The sequence below is a fragment of the Anabrus simplex genome, chromosome 13 (genome assembly GCF_040414725.1).
Source record: "Anabrus simplex isolate iqAnaSimp1 chromosome 13, ASM4041472v1, whole genome shotgun sequence".
Lineage (NCBI taxonomy): Eukaryota > Metazoa > Arthropoda > Insecta > Orthoptera > Tettigoniidae > Anabrus > Anabrus simplex.
Window position 1 is genome coordinate 87,821,505 of NC_090277.1, and position 23,001 is coordinate 87,844,505.

The following is a 23,001-nucleotide window of genomic DNA, read 5'->3' on the forward strand; positions in this document are numbered from 1 at the left end:
TTGTTGTTTAAAAGGACCTAAGATCTGGGTCATCGGCCCCTAATGGTACGAAATGAAACGAAATGCAATGACAATTTAAAAGTCCAAAATTCGTCCACCACTGACTAGAATTAAAAACGTGATGGTGAAGAATGGAAAGATAAATATGAATTTAAAATAATCAGCGGTGCCAACTCACAATACTGGGAGTTAAAAATAATTCCAAATTCAATCCACTGGCTAGAATTAAAAAATATGACGAACAATGATTATGAACTTAAAACAATTAGTGGATCCGACCCGCAATGCCTCACCGTCCCAGAAACGATATTGAGAAATGAGTATTACTGACCAAGGGACTGCTTACAAAGAAAAATTCTGAATCGATGATTCTTGTTGTCCAAAGGGGTCAAAAATCCAGGTCAACGGTCCCCCATAATGGTACTTAGCGCAAGTAAAGTAGAACCATGGTATTTCTCAAGTTTCAGTACTAATCAAGAGTAGCTAGACTCACGGTGTTCAAAAAATTATGGTCCAACTCAGAAGTATTGTGCGTCACACAGGTAGTGTTTCTCACCTAGGTGTACTAATCACAGGCAACGCAGACCACAGTGTCGCTCATATAGTGCTATAATCACAGGCAACGCCCAGACTCGTGGTGTTCCCCACCTAGTCGCTACTAATCACAAACCTCTTATGTACCTAACATAGTGGTACTACTCGCAAGTAAAGGCGACCCATGGTGTCCCCCGCGTGATGGTACTAATAACAAGTAGTTTCATGGTTCTAATTCAATCATCACATGGTCGCCCTTTTTTAGTCACCTCTTACGACAGGCAGGGGATACCGTGGGTGTATTCCTCGTCTGCGTCCCCCACTCACATGGGGTGGAACGATTAGGAGTAGGAAGGAAGCGGCCGTGTCCTTAATTAAGATAAAACCCCAGCATGTGCGTGGTGTGAACTTGGGAAGCAACGAAAAACCATTTTCAGGGATGCCGATAGTGGGGTTTGACCCTACTATCTCCTGAAAGCAAGCTGATAGCTACGTGACGCAAGCTGCGCGGTAATAAGGATAATTGAATGAGGGGAAAAATGAAGACCTCTACCACAATACAGAGGAAATTACAGACACAATTAAAAGACGAAGACTAATACAATTTCATGGTCACCTTCACAGAATGAACGACAGGCGGAAAGTTTCTTTTGATTTAAGAGAGACAGTGCGAGAGAGTTCCATGTTGAGAAATTCAATCAACAATTTCCTTGACTGCCTTTTTTTTCCATGACAAAGGTACATTTTCTCTGAAACTACTAAATATATCAATCGTAAACTTGATGGACAGGCAGGCTAAACACTTTCACACAATTTCCTACACGTAAATTATCAAATATGTCATTTTATGGAATTTACGTATATACTACTTTTTGAATTTTTCAAATCGAAAAGTTTATTTATTTAAAAAAATCAAAATACGCTTGGAATTAAAAACGCCTCCAGGCATTAGATCATCCCCAGATTAAAACAAGCCACCAGTTGGTTGGAAGAGATACGATGGGATCGAAAAAGTTTAAAGATCACAGATGACGGCATAACTAACAGGGCGGACTTCTGGGGGAACAGAGATAGGCGATCAACTGACGTATGAACAAGTTCTGCGAAGAAAAGGAAAATACCGTACCAAGGACGTAGGTTCTAAGGGGTCGATGAAGAAAAATGAAAATCCACAGCCTGTTTCCAGTCATTCGACCGGGTCAGGAATGGAAGCCCTATCTAGCGGTGAGGATAGGAACAATGCCGGCTTCCGAGGCCTGTCGCACACCTCTGGGGCAATGACTGATGGATGACAGGTGAAATGAAATTATATTGGAGAGTGTTGCTGGAATGAAAGATAACAGGGAAAACCGGAGCACCCGGAGAAACATTGTTCCGCCTCCGCTTTGTCCAGCACAAATCTCACATGGAGTGACCGGGATTTGAACCACGGAAGCCAGCCGTGAGAGACCGGCGCGCTGCCTCCACAGCCACGGAGGCTCTTGACTCTAAGGCAGGGCTTCTCGGGGTGCATGCGCCCGTGCACTGCACGGCGCAAGGTGCAGGAGACGACTTCACTACGTTGTCCAGATGCAAACCGCCACTCCTCTTTCCCTACATCTGTCTCACCCGTTCGGCCTGTCTCCGACTTCTTCACCTTCCCCGCTGATTCTCCCCTCACTGCAAAATGCTTATGTGTGGTGAGCGGAGACACTCTGTTGTATGGGACAATATTACAGGTGTTAAAACACTCTTCTTTCAATTGGGTTTGAGCAGACAATTTATCTTCTCTAGTTCTTCTTTTCCTTTTTCTTTACAATTATACAAGTAATATCTGGGACATGGGAGCGTTCTTTAAATTACAATCAGAAACACTCGCACGCAATTTAGTTTTCGTACAAGTCAAAACAGAAAAAACTTTCACTTACGCATGAGGAACCAAACATAGAAATAATCTTAGGTGCTTCTCGATGCAGCTTAGGAAAATCTTCCTTCAAAAAATTCTCATAGAATTCGAGCAAAGCCTTTGTTTTGAAAAATAGGTATTTTTGATTGTCAGGTAATTATTGCCCCACAGATTAAGTACTTGGCTTTATCGTCACGACGGAAAAAAATACGAATGTTCCCATTTCGATTGAAATAGACTTTCTTTGAAACAGGTTGCTCCATGACTATGCTGTTGTCTTGCTCTTATCTATTTCACTGATAAACAAGCCGTCTACCACCGAACGCTTCGTCGCTCTCAGCACATTACACCATCCGAGTCAAGCCGAGTTGAGCCGAGTCGGACCGATGAACAGTGCACGGAGCCTCTGCGCCTTGGTTTGCACGCGTGAGATTTTGGGCGTTTGAGAGGCCCTGCTCTAAGGGGTCTATAATTGGCCAAATACTTAAATGAAAAATCCCGGAGTCCGTAATATATTTTTAATATATAATTTCTTTAACGTCTTACCGACATAGGTCTTATGGAGGCGATGGAAAAGGAAGTGGCTAGGAGTGGGAAGGAATTGACCGTGGCCTTAAAAAAGGTATAGCTCCTGCATTTTCCGGTGTGAAAGTGGCAAACCACGGAAAACCATCTTCAAGGTTGCCAACAGTGGGGTTCAAGCCCACTATATCTCGAATGCAAGCTGACAGCTACGTGACCCAAACCGCACAGTTACTCGCTCGGTCAGTTAAAAAAATATGGACAGGGTTCACTTGATAGGAGATTTTCTCAAGCTCTTAGTTACAGGAAGAAAGCGCACAGTGAGAAGATGACGCTACTGACCTGGTGTACAGTGGTTGCCATGGTTACAGTGCTGTCGGGGAATTGATGACGTTAATTATTCCAGATAGACGAGACACATATTGTCGAAGTGAGGCTTTAGAGTACAGACGGTCGATGAGATAAAGCAGGCTGTGATGTGGAGTATTGATGGATGGCCATGGCTGAGAGGTTTATTATCAAAGAGGGGCGTTAGAGTACAGATGGTCGATGTGATCTTGCAGGCTGTGTTGTGAAGTATTGATGGATGGTCATGACAGAGACATACTGTGTTATTAAAGAGGGGCGTTAGAGTACAGATGGTCGATGTGATCTTGCAGGCTCTGATGTGAAGTATTAATGGATGCCCATGATAAGGACTTATTATCAAAGAGGAACGTTAGGGTACAGATTGTCGATGTGATCTTGCAGGCTGTGATGTGAGATGGATGGCTATGACTGACAGACATATAGAAGGGTCTTTTAAATAAAGGTCTCATCTCATCGCACTCTAGAGAACTGATTTTAATGTTTCTTAGATCACAGACTATAGGGACCCACTTTGGCAAAAACGTAAAGTTAAGCTATTTGACTCAATTGTGAGTAAAGTATTGAAGGTAGAGAAATAGTTAAGGTGTCAAAGGTGAGATTTTAGAGCTCTATCAAGTGGAAAAAGATGGTTTTGTTATCTGGTCCTAATTTTATACACGAAAAACTCGTAAAGAAGGGCAATTTTAAAACTGAACGTGTTCCACAATTTTTATCGGATGTTCATTTAAAATATTTCAATAAATAGAATGAAGCTTTGGTGAAAAAAAATCTGTATGTAATTTTTTTCAATTTTGCAAAACTAAGGTCTCAAGTTAGATTTGAAGGGGCTCATGTACGATGTGACAATAGCGTTACTAGTGGTAGAGTTAGTCAATCAATGAGTTTCCGGTTTGAGGTTATGTTATCTAACAATAAATCACGTGATTACGTCGTGCTCCATTATACCGCCAACATGTAAACGTCGTTTGGTTGGAAATAACTGAAAGTGGTGAAATATAGTGATGAACCAGGATCGAATGGTCGTTTGAATGATGATGTCGTTATAGTAGAGCGATCAACAAAGACAACTGATGAAGTTTGATGATGATGATGATGATGATGATGATGATGATGATGATGATGATGATGATGATGATGATGGAGATTGACAACCGAAGTAGGGGACTGCCTGTAGGGGTGAAGTAGACTGGGGACGTCGATGGCCCTGGGATCGCTAAGGTAGCATTGAAGGCCCTTCAGGAACTCTAAAAACCGGTGGCAAAAGGGGCTCTGGTTAAGACGCAGCAGATCGTTATGCTTGTTAGGTACCAAAAGTGGGTTGAAATTCAATGTAAATTTTAATGTTATAGCAGTTGTTTAGTATTATTTGAAATTATTCCACATACTGTGTATGAGTTAATTATGTGTGTAAGTACAGAAGATAGGAGTAGAATTTTGACAAGTCGCTTTACGTCGCACCGACACAGGTAGGTCTTATGGCGGCGATGGGACACGAAAGGGCTAGGAGTGGGAAGGAAGCAGCCATGGCCTTAATTAAGGTACAGTCCCAGCATTTGCTTGGTGTGAAAATGGGGAAGCAACTGAAAACCATTTTCAGGGCTGCCGACAGTAGGGTTCGAACCCACTATCTCCCTAATACTTGATACTCGCCCCACTTCAGCGACTGCAGCTATCGAGCTTGGTGGAGTAGAATTTTATAAGTAATATAAATTTATTGAGGCTGAGTCCGGCTCCTTGGATAAATGGTTAGCATGCTGGCCTTTGGCCACAGGAGTTCCGGGTTCGATTCCCAGGGGGGGTCGGGAATTTTAACCATAATTGGTTAATTTCGCTGACATGGGGGCTAGCTGTATGTGTTGTCTTCACCATCATTTCATCCTCATCACGACGCGCAGGTCGCCTACGGGAGTCAAATCAAAAGATCTGCATCTGGCGAGCCGAACTTGTCCTCGGACACTCCCGGCACTGAAAGCCATACGCCATTTCATTTCATTGAGGCTGAGCTGTGTATTTAATAGGAAAATTGTATAATACTGTATTTTAGGAAAATGTCTTCTCCTCTTTTTAATTTAAAATTTACTGCTTGATAATAATGTATGTTTTTGTAGCATTTGCCACCGAGGTAGACACCTCATTTGCAAATAAATTGATTTTGATTTGATTTGAAGCACTCGAACGTCAAATACTTCACAGATATCAAAAGTGCAGAAGAAAAGTATTCCTCACCAAACGGAACAACCAAAAACAACGGGAATACAAAACAAGAATTACATCGTATAAACTGTATATTAATACCAATTTCTTGTAAGGAAAGAAACTCAAATACATCTGACAAAATAAGTATTTATTCGTATATAATGATAACAATAAATATTGTGTACATTGTAAGGTTTGCTTCTGCTTCACGTCGTGAAGGAACAGTTTCAATTTTCGGTTGTTTCTCCAAAGGACTAGAAGAGTGGAATTTTTTCATTAGTGGTGTGCTGTCTCCCCTTTATGTTGCACTGAATCTTACATGAGTCAACTCCAAATTCTCCTAAAACGATTCCTTAGATGCCAATAAATCAGTCATTCTCAATTTAAGTTTATTTTCTTGAAAGACTAAGGCCATCTACACACGGAGCTACTCATTAGTAATTGATTGGTAACTGAAGTTTCCGGCCAATTACTTGAGTGTCACTTCCTGTGTATTTCAGTGGAAAGCCACACACGGCGCTACCAGTTAGTATTCTGTTAGTAACTAGTTTGTAATCAGTTCCAGGTAACTCGCGGAGCCAGTCACCAGCGAGTTTAATTTCTCAATTCCCCAGTGATCAAGTGCCTTTTTACGATAACGAGCGAACAAGTTTTCAACCTAAAGTTAGTGGGAGAAAAAGGAAAACACCCCGTACTGCACAATTTTACGCAGAAGGATTACGCAAGAAAGGACATTACGGAGAGAGCATGGAATTATTTTCTAAGCTTTTACATTTTTTTGTAAAAATAAAGTTCACTTTTCTTACGTGAGAATTATTAGCATTCCTTCCTCAGCACTCACGCATTCCCTCATATTTGTATTTCGCTGTCGAATGGCCGGCGCAATAAGCTGCACCAAGTCCATATAACTGTGTTTGGTCATACGATAAAAAGAAATAAATTAAGCATCCGTTTGTTCGAACTCCTTTGCTGCAAGGAATAATCTGCAGTGGATGTTCTTTTCAAGATATGGGTGAATCCAATACCTTCTTCTATTTTTTTCCTTGAAATAATGAAACACAATCATGTCTTCTTCGTCACTTGAGTCAGTCGTTGACATTCTAGCAAAGTTAAGAAGCGGTCTAGCGAGTCCGCACCAAACTTTACAGTAATGTCTAATCAGGAAGAATTCGTCACCGTACAGCAGCACCGTGTGTGGAGCCGAGTAACTATTCAGTTACTAACCAGTTTGCGACCCCGGTTACAAACCAGTCACGTTTCTAATGAGTAGCTCCGTGAGCAGAGGGCCTAAGCCTGTGCCCACGGCTTCGCCCCGCTTTTATGAATTCAACCGTGTTAGATGTTTTTTAACGATTTAATTAAATTCAAAATAAAAACTATTTCTTAACATACAACGTTTTCACTTATAATATTGATCGGTTTCTATTATTTTAATATTTCACCCCCTTTCCACCCCGCCCGTACGGGTGTCTTACCAGTAAATCAGGGTTGCAAGGGGTTTCTTGCCCCTAGAGTATTTTTTCCAGATATTAAGTTATATGTGTCTCTAGTTTGGTTGAGAGGTACGCTGAAACACACACATATTCACCCATAGTCTGTCATTTTCGTAATTTTCTTTCTACACTCCTTCTCACCCCCCCCCCCCCCATTCAAATAGGACTTATCATTTTATATACCGTTTATACAGCAAGAAGAAAAGTAATTTTAAGAAATACATCATAATCTTCACATACTGTTGGTTAGGCAACCCATTGATCAGACTTGTCATGCGGTGTGCTCACCTTCCCCTCACTCTTCTCACCACCTATGCCGAACTACCCATCAGATTTCGTTCAAACCACTTCTTAAACACTCTTACGAGTAATACGAAAAAAATTTGAAATTTTCAGTCAGATCGCTCCAGTGGTTTTTGAGTCCATTCGAGAAATACATTCAAACAAACATTAATTTACGTATATATCTAAGATACGTATATTTATGATCATTTGATTTTCGCCAAAAGAAATTAGACAACGTTTATTTCTTCAGTTTTATCACTTAGCTTAATTAGCTTTTTCTCTCAACAACTGATACCACAAGCGAGTGTTCCACGTGGTCGTTGACATCTGTCAGCTTGGACGCGGGAGGTGGAGTTCATTGAATCCACGTTATTTTTCTAACACCACCATCGGTGTATTCAAGTGGACAGAACGCCGACGAATGTTGAATACAAATGTTTTGTGTTAATCATTCAGAATTACAAATGAGAATTTATAAATAAAGTGGGCGTTGCTTCTCACCTCGACAGCCGTGCTTCATATTTGGGCCAGTGTATGTTGAAGAGTCGTGTCGCCGTGCTTTTCACGTATTTTTCTGTGCTATCGTCAGAGCCAGGGTCCCTGCATGTCGCAATCTAAGCACTATCCAAGTGCTTGGGAAACTGAACCTCAAGACTCTTTCTGCTCGGAGGAAAGTAGCCGACCTAAAGCTGCTATACAAAGCAGTTAATGGTCTGTTTAGGTCTCCAGATTTAGCTTCCTTATTCCCCCTCCACGTCCCATCCCGTAATACCAGAATGAAGACCCTATTCCATACTCCTTACTCCCGGCTTTCTCTCACCCAAAGGTACCTTTCGGTACGTATTCCAGCAATGTTTAATACATTATCTATCAACAACAACCTAGATCTCTTCGTAACGTTTCCTTCCTTCTGTCATGATATTTATCATATAACTTAATTTTCCTTCTTGTTCTTTCCCGTTCTGCTCCTGTATTTACTGTAAACGTATTTTTCTTTGTTAATAACGTTGTTTATATAAATATGTATTATATATGATTGTACAGTTTTTATTGTGTATATTCATGTCCTTTGTAAGTATTTATATACCTTTCATTTTAGATTCATATCTATTGTACATAGCTCAGATCGTTGTAATTCAGCGTTATGCTGTTGCTGATCCTGAATAAATAAATAAATAAATAAATAAATAAATAAATAAATAAATAAATAAATAAATAAATAAATAAATTTCAAGTCCTGTGTCATGATCACGATAGCTACAGTGAGATGAAATAGGAAATCCTGTGACTATGATCACGATAGCTACAGTGAGATGAAATAGGAAATCCTGTGACTATGATCACGATAGCTACAGTGAGATGAAATAGGAAATCCTGTGACTATGATCACGATAGCTACAGTGAGATGAAATAGGAAATCCTGTGACTATGATCACGATAGCTACAGTGAGATGAAATAGGAAATCCTGTGACTATGATCACGATAGCTACAGTGAGATGAAATAGGAAATCCTGTGACTATGATCACGATAGCTACAGTGAGATGAAATAGGAAATCCTGTGACTATGATCACGATAGCTACAGTGAGATGAAATAGGAAATCCTGTGACTATGATCACGATAGCTACAGTGAGATGAAATAGGAAATCCTGTGACTATGATCAAGATAGCTACAGTGAGATGAAATAGGAAATCCTGTGACTTTGATCACGATAGCTACAGTGAGATGAAATAGGAAATCCTGTGATTATGATCACGATAGCTACAGTGAGATGAAATAGGAAATCCTGTGACTATGATCACGATAGCTACAGTGAGATGAAATAGGAAATCCTGTGACTATGATCACGATAGCTACAGTGAGATGAAATAGGAAATCCTGTGACTATGATCACGATAGCTACAGTGAGATGAAATAGGAAATCCTGTGACTATGATCACGATAGCTACAGTGAGATGAAATAGGAAATCCTGTGACTATGATCACGATAGCTACAGTGAGATGAAATAGGAAATCATGTGACTATGATCACGATAGCTACAGTGAGATGAAATAGGAAATCCTGTGACTATGATCACGATAGCTACAGTGAGATGAAATAGGAAATCCTGTGACTATGATCACGATAGCTACAGTGAGATGAAATAGGAAATCCTGTGACTATGATCACGATAGCTACAGTGAGATGAAATAGGAAATCCTGTGACTATGATCACGATAGCTACAGTGAGATGAAATAGGAAATCCTGTGACTATGATCAAGATAGCTACAGTGAGATGAAATAGGAAATCCTGTGACTATGATCACGATAGCTACAGTGAGATGAAATAGGAAATCCTGTGATTATGATCACGATAGCTACAGTGAGATGAAATAGGAAATCCTGTGACTATGATCACGATAGCTACAGTGAGATGAAATAGGAAATCCTGTGACTATGATCACGATAGCTACAGTGAGATGAAATAGGAAATCCTGTGACTATGATCACGATAGATACAGTAAGATGAAATAAGAAATCCTGTGACTATGATCACGATAGCTACAGTGAGATGAAATAGGAAATCCTGTGACTATGAACACGATAGCTACAGTGAGATGAAATAGGAAATCCTGTGACTATGATCACGATAGCTACAGTGAGATGAAATAGGAAATCCTGTGACTATGATCACGATAGCTACAGTGAGATGAAATAGGAAATCCTGTGACTATGATCACGATAGCTACAGTGAGATGAAATAGGAAATCCTGTGACTATGATCACGATAGCTACAGTGAGATGAAATAGGAAATCCTGTGACTATGATCACGATAGCTACAGTGAGATGAAATAGGAAATCCTGTGACTATGATCACGATAGCTACAGTGAGATGAAATAGGAAATCCTGTGTCATGATCACGATAGCTACAGTGAGATGAAATAGGAAATCCTGTGACTATGATCACGATAGCTACAGTGAGATGAAATAGGAAATCCTGTGACTATGATCACGATAGCTACAGTGAGATGAAATAGGAAATCCTGTGACTATGATCACGATAGCTACAGTGAGATGAAATAGGAAATCCTGTGTCATGATCACGATAGCTACAGTGAGATGAAATATGAAATCCTGTGACTATGGTCACGATAGCTACAGTGAGATGAAATAGGAAATCCTGTGACTATGATCACGATAGCTACAGTGAGATGAAATAGGAAATCCTGTGACTATGATCACGATAGCTACAGTGGGATGAAATAAGAAATCCTGTGACTATGATCACTATAGCTACAGTGAGATGAAATAGGAAATCCTGTGACTATGATCACGATAGCTACAGTGAGATGAAATAGGAAATCCTGTGACTATGATCACGATAGCTACAGTGAGATGAAATAGGAAATCCTGTGACTATGATCACGATAGCTACAGTGAGATGAAATAGGAAATCCTGTGACTATGGTCACGATAGCTACAGTGAGATGAAATAGGAAATCCTGTGACTATGATCACGATAGCTACAGTGAGATGAAGTAGGAAATCCTGTGGCTATGATCGCGATATCTACAATCGTGTAAAATGATAAACTTGAGGACGAGGGCCAATAAGTGGCGCCATCCTATGAGGAGAGGAGCAAGTGGTACCAACCTATGGCGAAGTCGGCGACGGCGAGGCTGAAGAGGAAGTAGTTGCTGATGGTCTGCAGCTGCTTGTCGATCTTGAACGAGATCATCACCATCGAGTTGCCGACCACCGTGACCACGCTGAGGAAGCCCGCTACGATCGCGATGATCACCATCTCGGGGATCGAGTAGCGACTCCCCAGCTCGGGCCCCGCCGTGGCAGTGGGGCCCAGGGACGCATTTAGCCCCTCGGAATCGTTCATGGTGTGGATCACATTCTCCGCGTGGGCTGCAACACACGGAGACAGAAATACTGTAGAGACCACCGCGCCAACATATAACACAAAATGTTACATTAGCTAGCGACTTGAGATGAACATTATAAAATACGTCTGTATTATAATTTACAATTTACCATTATAAATTGTATTCAATGAAACATCGAATAATAATAATAATAATAATAATAATAATAATAATAATAATAATAATAATAATAATAATAATAATAATAATAATAATAATAATAATTAGACCTCGGATTTTTAGGTGGTAATAGGTTAGAATGCAAAGTAATTTGGTTTGTAGGAAGTGTCATGCAACCCGTTGTACCATAATGTAGGAAGGCTAGCATCAATTCAAGGGGCTCTATTGGCTGTACTCCTAATATCTATGCAAATCTCACAGCATAACCGTTTTACAGTGTAGGGTATACTTGTTACTGGCTAAAGTATGTTTGCATTCTAACCTATCAGAACCCAATAATCCGGACTCTAATAATAATAATAATAATAATAATAATAAATTGGTACTGGATTGAGGTGTCAAAGCAAAGTTTAAATCATGGTGGCGTTCAGTTGTAAAAACAGACATGCGTAATACACAAATCTTCATTTTAACCTCACAGTACATCATCGTAGTTTTTTGTAACATATTCATAGTTTTCTAGTACTGTTTAATATGTCTCCTATCAGTTTTACTAGATGAATGTCTAATAAGAACTTAAACATGTACTGGTGATAGAAATGCTTTTCGTTATTTACTTATAGTGAAAAGATTCCTCAATTCGACTCCTTGGCTGAGTGATCAGTGCTGAGAGCTTCGGTTCAGAGGGTTCTGGGTTCGATTCCCGTCCGCGTCGGCGATTCTAATCACGTCTGGTTAATTCTTCTGGCTCTTGGACTGGGTGTTTGTGTTTCACATTCAGACAACACAATAATAATAATGTTATTGGTATGTTTACGTGTCATTAACAAGTTGTACGGTTTTCAGACATGCCGAGGTGTGGAAATTTAGTCCCGCAGGAGTACTTCAGTAAATCTACCGACACGAAGCCGACGTGTTTCAGCATCTTAAAGTACCACCGGACTGAGCCATGATCGAACCTGCCAATGTGGGACCAGAAGGATAGCGCCTCAACCGTCTGAGTCACTCAGCCCGACTTCAGACAACTCCACACTACAAACCACCACAGAAACACGCAATATCGATTACATTATGCACACGATATTTGAACGTTGGATCTACCAGATTGTGTATCTTCTACAATTGTATAGTACCGGGCGAGCTGGCCGTGCGGTTAGAGGCGCGCGGCTGTGAGCTTGAATTCGGGAGATAGCGAGTTCGAATCGCACTGTCGGCAGCCCTCAATATTGTTTTCCATGGTTTCCCATTTTCACACCAGACAAATGCTGGGGCTGTACTTTAATTGAGACCACAGCCGCTTCCTTCCAAATCCTAGGCCTTTCTTATCCCATCGTCGCCATAAGACATATCCGTGTTGGTGCGACGTAAAGCCACTAACAAAAAAAACAATGGTATAGTACGCTGATGACACAATCGTTTACAGAGCTATTCGCAATGAGAACGACGTAAATAGGTTACAGTCAGATCTTAATAATGTGGCTCTTTGGCGCAAATTAGACTGAATATATCTAATTGTACAAAAATATAAATACATTCGCCTAATTAGATCAAGATCAGCGTTACACAATCAAATTTCACTGTGTGTTAAAAACTTGATGCCTTGCACCTCAATAAAATTGCTTGGCATTCATATTGGCAGCAAATTAAAATGGAACAGGAAATAAGGTGCAAAGGATACAGAGTCTTGGGATTTATCCGTAGATCTCTGCTGGGTGCCAGAACAAAAGCTGTCAAGGCGGGCTATTTGGCATCAGTACGGCCAATACTGTTTGTACGGGCTTCCTTCCTGGAACCCTACTACAGTGAAGAACATGACGAAACTAGAGGGAGTTCAACGCCGAGCAGAAAGACTAATTAGTCAAGCACGGTCATTTAAATACAGCCAGGTCACTGCTCCCGGCAAACAAATAGAGACTGCTTTTCTAAGAAAATCCCTTGCAGGTAACATTCACATCAACACTTTCAACCGCTTACAGCTGAACTATCGTTCCGCTGAAAGAGGTCGAGGTGTGTCCCTTTTTCCCCCCTCCACTTATCAGAACAACATCGTATCAAAGCTCGTTCTGCTCGGCTGTGGAATGAACTCTCACGACAGGCAAAAGAACTACCTGCTGAAAATTTTTGTAAAGAGGTAAAAATAATGCATATATTACGAAACCCTCTGTACGTAACTTAATTTTCTACTGCGTGGATGTTCAATAAGCGTGGGAGGACGAATGAAAGTTTTTGTAGTCCCGAGTAAGTGAGAATACTCGTGGGTATGAATGAACCGGTCTAGCTGAAGTGTATGTGAGACTTCAAGTGTGTGTGGGTGTGAGTAGAATTAATCGAATATTGAACAGGTCTTGTGAATACAATGTAAATAATACGCCCATATAAATGCGGCCAATGTATCCCTTTCAGACCGGAAAGAAAACTGGAGGTGTGAATTTTTGTTTGTACGTCAAGAACTGACTAAAATGCTCCTCAATACACATATTAATAGTTTATTTTACAAAATAAAAACTAACATCCGAAAAACAGGACCCACACAATTGTGCGTATCAAAATTCAAAACCTCGTTTTATCACGTACGATGGTGTAGCTTCAAAATTTACGTTCACTAACCAATGTACACACTTCATTGAATATATTCCGGTATTCAGTAAAGCTTCTAGATTAATATAAACGCAGTAAATAAATACTTACTTTCGGCACTACTGCTTCCTGCCATCTCGCCGATCAATTGTGCTTTTTAAACTCTTCTTCCTTCGCCCTGGCGGTCAAGCGCATACTAAAATCAATTGAAATACACGCCACGTGTCCTGCACAATCACTGCAGTCCGGTGTAGCGCCGAAAAAAACATCAAATACGGTCAGGGATAACGAAAATACGAACCCGCACAATTGTGCGTACTCGGTCTGAAAGGGGTATATAAGCACATTGTGTAGACTATAATTATAATTGTAATTTTAAGTGGAGATGTAGGCACATTCGTGTATGACGGGCTATGCCCTTTCTCCATGCACCATCCCACGAGGTGATACTCCCACGTGGCGCGTCCCAGGTGGCGGATAGGGAGGTCCTAACCGGCTTGCCGGCGGACTTGAGGGAAATAAAATACCTCTCGCGGACCAAACACACTACCCCCTGCGGGTGGGGGACGCACATGTAGAATACACCCGCGGTATCAGTACCCCCTGTCGTAACAGGCGACTACAAGGGGCGACCAAGGGATGATTGACATAGAACCATGAGACTACTCTTGATTCGTACCATCATGCGGGGAACACCATGGGTTGCATGTGCTTGCCAGTAGTATCACTAAATTGGTACGAAATAGGTTTGTGATTAGTTGCAGTAAAAAGGCTGGCCTGGTGGATTCCAGTACCCGTGCGTTGTACCCATGTGAGCAACACCGCGGGTCTGGGCGTAGCTTGTGAGTTGTACCGCTATATGAGCGGCACCGTGGGTCAGCGTTGCCTGTGATTGGTACCCACTATGTGAGGAACACCACGGGAATACCAGCGCCCGTGACTAGTACACCTAGGTGAGGAACCTTACCGGTTTGCGTTGGCTATGAGTGGCGCCATTGTGTGAGAAACACCATAGGTCTGCGTTCCCTGTACGAATTGCAATACTTGTGAGTAGTACCATCTTGTGTGGACCACCGTGAGTCTTCGCTACTTTTGATCAGTACCCCAAAATGACAAATACCATGGTTCTACTTTACTCGCGACATGTACCATTGTGTGGGGCCTTAGACGTGAATTTAGCACCCCTTCAGACATCAAGCATCATTGTGCTTTATAAATGGTTCCTTGGTTAGTAATACTCTAATTAACTACCTTCTTTTTTAGTCTGATCCACTGTTTTTGTTTGTTTGTTTGTTTTTGTTTGTTTTTGTTTTTGTAGGGTTCATGTCCATCCATTCTTCATGACATTTTAAATTTTATTTTAGTCAGTGGATGAATTTGAATTTTTGTTATTTCATTTCGTGCCATTAGGGGCCTGTGGTGTAGTGGTTAGCGTGATTAGCTGCCACCCCCGGAGGCCCGCGTTCGATTCCCGGCTCTGCCACGAAATTTGAAAAGTGGTATGAGGGCTGGAACGGGGTCCACTCAGCCTCGGGAGGTCAACTGAGTAGAGGTGGGTTCGATTCCCACCTCAGCCATCCTGGAAGTGGTTTTCCGTGGTTTCCCACTTCTCCTCCAGGCGAATGCCGGGATGGTACCTAACATAAGGCCACGGCCGCTTCCTTCTCTCTTTCTTGCCTATCCCTTCCAATCTTCCTATCCCTCCACAAGGCCCCTGTTCAGCATAGCAGGTGATGCCGCCTGGGCGAGGTACTGGTCATTCTCCCCAGTTGTATCCCCGACCAAGAGTCTGAAGCTCCAGGACACTGCCCTTGAGGCGGTAGAGGTGGGATCCCTCGCTGTGTCCGAGGGAAAAGCCGACCCTGGAGGGTAAACAGATGCTGATGATGACCATTAGGGGCCGATGACCTCGATGTTAGGCCCCTTTAAACAACAAGCATCATCATCATCATCATCACCATTCACCATCCCTGAATTGTATCCACAATTTGTGTAGAAAATAAATAAATAAATAAATAAATAAATAAATAAATAAATAAATAAATAAATAAATAAATAAATAACAGAAAGTAAACAATTGGGAAGCTACATCAGAGCAACCACAACAAATTCAGTACAGACCAAAGTGGTCGGAAGAACATAAACAGCCTTCTAGGAAAGAATGAAAGACTATTGAAACAACAAGGAGAACCCACAGAAGAACTGATTGAGTTATTTGCTTAACGTCTTCCAATATTGGGAGAATTCGATGATGCTACTACTACTACTACTACTACTACTACTACTACTAATAATAATAATAATAATAATAATAATAATAATAATTTTAGAAAAAAACAATATAACAACAGAAGAAATAAATAATAGAGAAGGCTTTCGGGAAAAAGTATTGAAAATAGAAGGATTCCAAGGTAGGAAAGTAAAAAAAAAGACTGGTTCAAAGTGGCCTGAAGACAGAAAGAAGAAACATAGTGAACAGATGAAAGCGTACTGGAAGAAAAGGAAAGAACAAAGAAGGAATTGAAATTGGCACGTGGTCCTCTGTTGGCCCATTCGAAATAATAATAATAATAATAATAATAATAATAATAATAATAATAATAATAATCCCTGCACATAAGATTGGTGTCAGGAAGGGCATACGAACATTAAAGAGGGCCAAACCCTCATGTGCGACACAGTTCACACCAGCGACCACATAGGTATGGGAAAAGCATTAGAATCTGAAGAAGATATATGCTTTCTCTAGAACCACGAAATATAAACAAAACTGTCTATTCCTCTCATAGCATTTTTCAGTTCCCTGGTACATACTGAAAATTTGATCCTGACACCCCCTCTGTGGTCTGAATCCACGCTGGTAATATAATTAATAAATGATGGCTCCAATCTCTGAATTTAAAATGTAGAAACCATGAATTTAAGGTGAGAAACACCAGCCTATCTCGCCCATGTTAGATCTTCCAATTTCTACTGCACTTTCTTCAAAATCTATTTGAGGTAAACAGCTGAAATTTTCAGGGAGTGATTATTTACACCATAAGCCATAATAATATTAATCATAATAAAAGTAAGAAGAATAAGAAGAAAGGAAATGAAAATCCACAGCCTGTTTCCAGTCATTCGACCGGGTCAGGGATGGAATGAATGAATCCCCCATCTAGCGGCGAGGATACGAATTGTGCCGGCTGCAGAAGCCTGTCGCACTCATATGGAGCAATGCTAAATGACTGACAGATGAAATAAAATGTTAATGGAGAGTGTTACTAGAATGGAAGATGACAGGGAAAACCGGAGTGCCCGGAGAGAAACCTGTCCCGCCTCCGCTTTTCCCAGGACAAATCTCACATGGAGTGTCCGGGATTTGAACAATGGTATCCAGCGGTGAGAGGCCGGCGCGCTCCCACCTGAGCCACGGAGGCGAATAATAATAATAATAATAATAATAATAATAATAATAATAATAATAATAATAATAATAATAATAATAATAATAATAATAATAATAATAATAATAATAATAATTTGCAAAACCCAAGTACAAGAAAACTAATAAAAATGAAGTTAAACTTTATCAATATAATTTCTTACTACTCGTAATTCTCAGAACGTTTCTGCTCTATACTCTGGGTCATTTGTGTCATCCTTGGTCCTTTTTAGCTCCCTCTTCATTCTCCTACCTCTTCTACTATCTCTTCTAATATTAACTCCGCTTTTTTCATTCGAATGTCATCCAGATGTTTCAACATTTCCACCATGTTGCACGCTGGTTGAATGTTTAGCTACTGCAGATCTTTAGTCCTACCCATGCTGCCATCATTGAATGAGATAACAGCATCATATAGTCCTAGTTGAAATGTTTTAGTACCAACAAACACTCTTTTTTGGAATTCTGGACCAAAAAAGTAATTGAATGCCTCATTAGCATTCTGGGTTTTGTCACACACGGTTATCCCAGCAGCTTTCCCTATTCCTATACATCTCATGGCATAAACAAACCTAAGATTGACATCATGACCTTTATCGATGCAAAAAATCAACAACGAAGTTGCCAGCCCTCTGCGCTTAATCCTTCTTCTAACACTGATAAATTGATGATTATGTCATCCGTACAGTCGATTTCGACCATCGGCGAATTTGCGCTCTCCAAGTTGTCCTGTTCCACACTGCCTCCTTTAGTTGTTCCAGGGTGAGCGTGGTGTCTGTTTCACTGGTATCTAACGAACGAGTCCTCTGGCGACCTGGTCTTCTTGTACCGCTGATCATTCCTAGCATGACTGCTTTCTCCAGTGCGTCTGATCCCTGAACGTGGTCAAAGTATGCTAGTCTCAGCCTCTTAATCTTACCAACCAATGACATAAAGGGCTTGATGCGCTCTAAAACTGCCTTATTGGTGATTGCTGCAGTCCATGGTATTCGTAAGAGTTTTCGCCAACACCAGAGCTCCAAAACGTCGATCTTCCTCTTGTTTATCCGTTTCAGCGTCCAGCTCTCACATCCGTACATGAACAGTGGAAATATAATCACTAGAGCCCGGATTATGATGCATTAATAGGTTAGAATGCAAACTTACTGAAGCGAGTAGCAAGTATAGTCTACCTTCACAACGATTATGCTAAGAGGTTTGCATAAACATTAGGGGTACGGCCCATCAGAACCCCTATAATTTGTGTTATTCTTGCTACATTATGGAAGAGCGGGTGGTCGACACTTCCTACTGGCCAAATTAGTTTGCAATCTAACCTGTTACTGCATAAAAATCCGGGCTTTAATAATCACATTGACTAATCCGTACTTGATAACCAAACCGATATCTCTGCTCTTCCACATCGGGGACAGTCATCATAACGGTTCGTACAAGCAGCACAATATTTACATCTAGCAGATTTACCAGTACAAATTCAGATATGTTTTCAGTTTCATGGACTCGTGGCGATGTTTGCAGCAAAATTAACCTCTACCGGATTGGAACTTTCACTATTTTCACCATAACTATTCTTGTTTATACACGGTAGTCGTCTTGTAATACGATTTCCTTCAAGCTTTCTCTTCTCAAAAGCTTTTTTAGACCATTATACAAGAAGAGAGTACAAAGTTACAATATTACTAGAAGATCCGTGCTATTCCGCTGCATTCATTACAAATAGGTCAGATACCTCGTCTTGATATGTCTGTCGTAGTCACATTGGTTTGCCTGCTCTTTCAATGGTTTTATGAGCACATAATAAGAAGCGCGTCATGGTATACTGCAGTTTGTAGTCAGAATTCATCCATTATGACGTCTTCATGCCGCCTGTTTGGTAAAATCTATCCATATATTCGCTTTTTATATCCTGCAGTTCTGGATGTAAAGCTCGGCGTTGTGTCGTATAAGGCAATGTTGTTTTTAATCGCAGTTCTTCTATATACACTGACTTCGCAAATGTCATGGGATAGTTACCTAATAGCGTGTTGGGCCTCGTCTCGCAGCGAGACGCCGTGGAAGTGAGTCGACAAGTCCCTGGTAGTCCTCCGGACGCAGTTGACACCAAATCGTTTGCAGAGCGGCCGCCAATGCTGGTCTGTTCGTGGGTGCAGGATCCATGGCACGGAGCCTGCAGTCCAGGACATCCCAGATATGCTCGATAGGGTTCATATCGGGGCTCTTGGGTGGTCATGGCAGTCGTTGGACCTCCGCTGCATGTTCCTGGAAACACTCCTGAGCGACGTGGGAGCGATGTGGCGGCGCGTTATCATCTTGAAACACCGCAGAACCGTCTGGGCGCTGGAAGGCCAAACATGGGTGGAGATGGTCTCCGAGCACTCAACATACCGCGTATCATTCAAAGTCTCTTCCAGAACAACTAGGGAGCCCATTCTATACCAGAAAAATGCACCCCAGACCATAACAGAGACACCAGCGCCATGGAACACACCTACGAGGCAGGCGGGATCCATCCCTTCATGTGGTCTGCGCCATACACGGTGCCTCCCATTGGCATGGTGCAGTTGAAATCTGAATATTCCGACCATATCACGTTACGCCATTGTTCTAGTGTCCATCCCTGGTGACTGGTGACAAATGCGCGTCGTTGTTCCCGATGGCGTTGGGCTAACAGTGGCACCTGTGTGCGGCGCCGGCTCACATACCCTATACAACCCATGTTCCTTCGTATTGTTCGCTGAGAGACGTGTCTGGCACGGTCTGTGTTGAATTGGGCCGTGATTTGTTGCACGGTTGCCCGTCTGTCACTATTGACAATCAGTCTCAGATGTCGCCGGTTACGGTCATCGAGGGTGGCTGGACGGCCGGTCGTTCGTCTGTTGTGGACGGTGACACCCGCATTCAACCATTCACGATACACCTTGGACACGGTTTTCGTGTGAAGCCGAATTCCCGTACCACTTTCGAAATCGCACTTCCCATCCGTCGGGCACCGCCAACCATACCCCGTTCGAACGGTGTCAGCTCACGACGACGTTCCATGTTAACCTGTCACACGCACAGCCACTGCTCACAAGGTCTCCTATACAACTGCCGCTGGCACAGGGGGCGTGTGGTGCGCAGACAATACACATGTGCATCAGTGCTTCGCTATCCCATGACATTTGCTCAGTCAGTGTACAACGGTTATCTTGTGAGCTCATAGGTTGGTCTCGTAGGAACGTTTTTGGCAAAATATGTTAAGATTCATGGCCATCACTCTTCCTAGTGTAGCTAGGTTATATTTCGATAGGTGTTTCCAGATAATATCTAAGGTCTGAGGTCTGTTTGTACGTAGACATTTTTCTCTTAGCAGCATGTAAGTTAATAGGAACACTCTACCATCTGTTGAACATATTTGGAAGCTGAGAAAGGTTAGAACATCAAAGGGTATCCGTGATCAGAGGAAGTGCATACTCTCTGCCTTGATAGGTAGTAGTCAAACATGGCTGCATGCAGTGACAACACAAAGGATCAGAATATTAATGGAAGTGTCGGTCGCTTAGCAACCTGCTAAGTACGGAATGTGTTGCGGGATAGGGTAAGCTTTCACCTGCAATTATTATTGGAGTGATAATTTTATGACTTGATTTTATGATTACTCAAAGTTGGCTGAACTTAGAGACCTATCAATGTCTCATGATTCGCCGGCATGTAATTCCGAGGAGAATAAAACAAATTCGGTCCAGTAGAACAGATAGATGGATTTGATAAAACTACTTCTAGTAAACTCTTCATGTGTAGATAACATTTCACTCTCGATGATAATCATAAAGGCAGAAAGCCGGAAATTGTCATGGAAACAAACATGGAGACTGAACTGCTTTCAGAAATCTATCTATAATAGTTAAGAAGTTACAAACAAAAATATAAGACTTGGTAAATTTGGGCGTGTCCTCGCTACGTACAGCGCCGTAATTAAAGTCTCATAAAATGCTCATTTTTTTATTTTTTTTTATTTTTCAACACATTCGTGCTCTCTAAATCATAAATACTAAGGAACGCTAAAAATCTCAATTTCGATATTTTTCATCCGGAGTCTTAAGAAAAATCATTCAATGACAAGAGTATTGTTATATTGTACAAACCTTGTTTGTTTCACCTGCTAAAGACGGCCACATAATCCGTGTGCTGAAGAAGCCACAGGTCCGTCTCTTCTCATCTAATGAGGAAACGGGGACGAGAAGAATAGAAGGGGGGGAAGATTTTTCACTGCCAGCAGGCACTCGTCAAGGAGATAGAGAGAGCCAGAGAATAATAATTAAAAGAGGCTTGGCTTCTCTTTGAAGATGATGACGACGGGCAAGACGACAGACAGCAGCGCCACGAGGAGATAGTGGGCGACACGAGAAGCACAACTTTCTTCTTCTCCTCCTCTCAGTGTAAACACACTTTATTAACTCTCAAGAGGGAAGGCTGACAAAAGTACGTGTATTTTATTACCGCAGACATATTGCACAAGGTCTTCCTCGTATTAACACTTAAAAAGGGCAGTGAAAAGGCCTTCAAGAGCTGTTTTACTCCAGATAAAGAAAGGTGAGATAAAGAATGGAAGTGTCCCGGGGGCTTAATTCTTTCTGTTCCGCACACTATTGTACAAGGTGTCATGAAGGACCTTAGCGTATTGTTGTGTGTGACTAGAGATAAACAGACCTTTCTAGTTAAGGACGGAAAAATGGTCGCCATAACTTGCACCCCAACTCTTGAATAATTTATATTGAAGCACGTATTGTATTTAATAAATCTAATTTTTGGAACCAGAATTTAGTATATAACCGTAACGTGAAAAAATATGGCGATCAGGAATTCCATACACACCTTTTGTAATGGAATAATTATAAATATAGCGTTAAATTTTTTTAATAAGTTAAATGGAATAATACGGGGAAAATAAAATTCAATATGTGAAATTGGAAATGTTGAAAAGAAAAAAGAGCAGCACATAGTTAGATGTAGTTTTTCTATGGCACCTGTATGTTTCCATGTTTCCTGCAACATGACCGACATATCCAATTATATCTCCAGACGGTCCCCACAAAAGAGCAGTGAAAAAGCCTTCAAAAGCTGTGTTCTACACCAAATAAAGAAACGTAAAGCACACAGTGAAGTAACCCCTGGAAGCGTGGTGGGGGTGGGGAAGCATGTGACATATTATTGTAATGTTCCTATATTGTATATCTTGCATTTCACGCAACCTGTCTTTATTTGCATTAATGTTTTGTGTGTGTGTGTGTTAGTTATTTTATCAATTTCTTTGTCGAGTCTACTGTAATTGGAGTCTTCCTCTATTACAGACTATATTAATAATATAATGAAATAATAAACCTCTCTTAAATCATTTCCTTTTGCAGGCTATCCAAGGAGATGTCATGGAGGACACTAGTAACAAGCGTAGTCATATTATTGTGTTTGAAATTAATACAGTTTGTTCGAAAACAACTGATAGTCCATATTTCCCTTTATACATATATATATAGTCCTTCTCTCTGTAATTTTAAGCTGATACATGATTTCTATACGGGAAAGCGCACATAATAGCCTGTGTCGAGTACAGTTTAAGTTTTTTCTGTTTACGTTGATGTTTGTACATTCCTTTCTTTATTGCAGCATCACGGTAGAATCGATTAGTGGATTCTC

At 41.2% G+C, this 23,001-nt stretch overlaps 1 protein-coding gene across 1 annotated transcript in view; it reads right to left on the reverse strand.

The window, feature by feature from the left end:
• The window catches only part of mAChR-A (muscarinic Acetylcholine Receptor, A-type), a 252,578-nt gene that overhangs the window by 107,479 nt on the left and 122,098 nt on the right, over positions 1-23,001 (reverse strand). The window contains exon 2 of the mRNA XM_067157206.2: positions 10,924-11,187. Within this exon, the coding sequence (XP_067013307.1) occupies positions 10,924-11,161 (238 nt within the window). The 5' untranslated portion in view covers positions 11,162-11,187. The remainder of the gene's footprint in view (positions 1-10,923; positions 11,188-23,001) is intronic.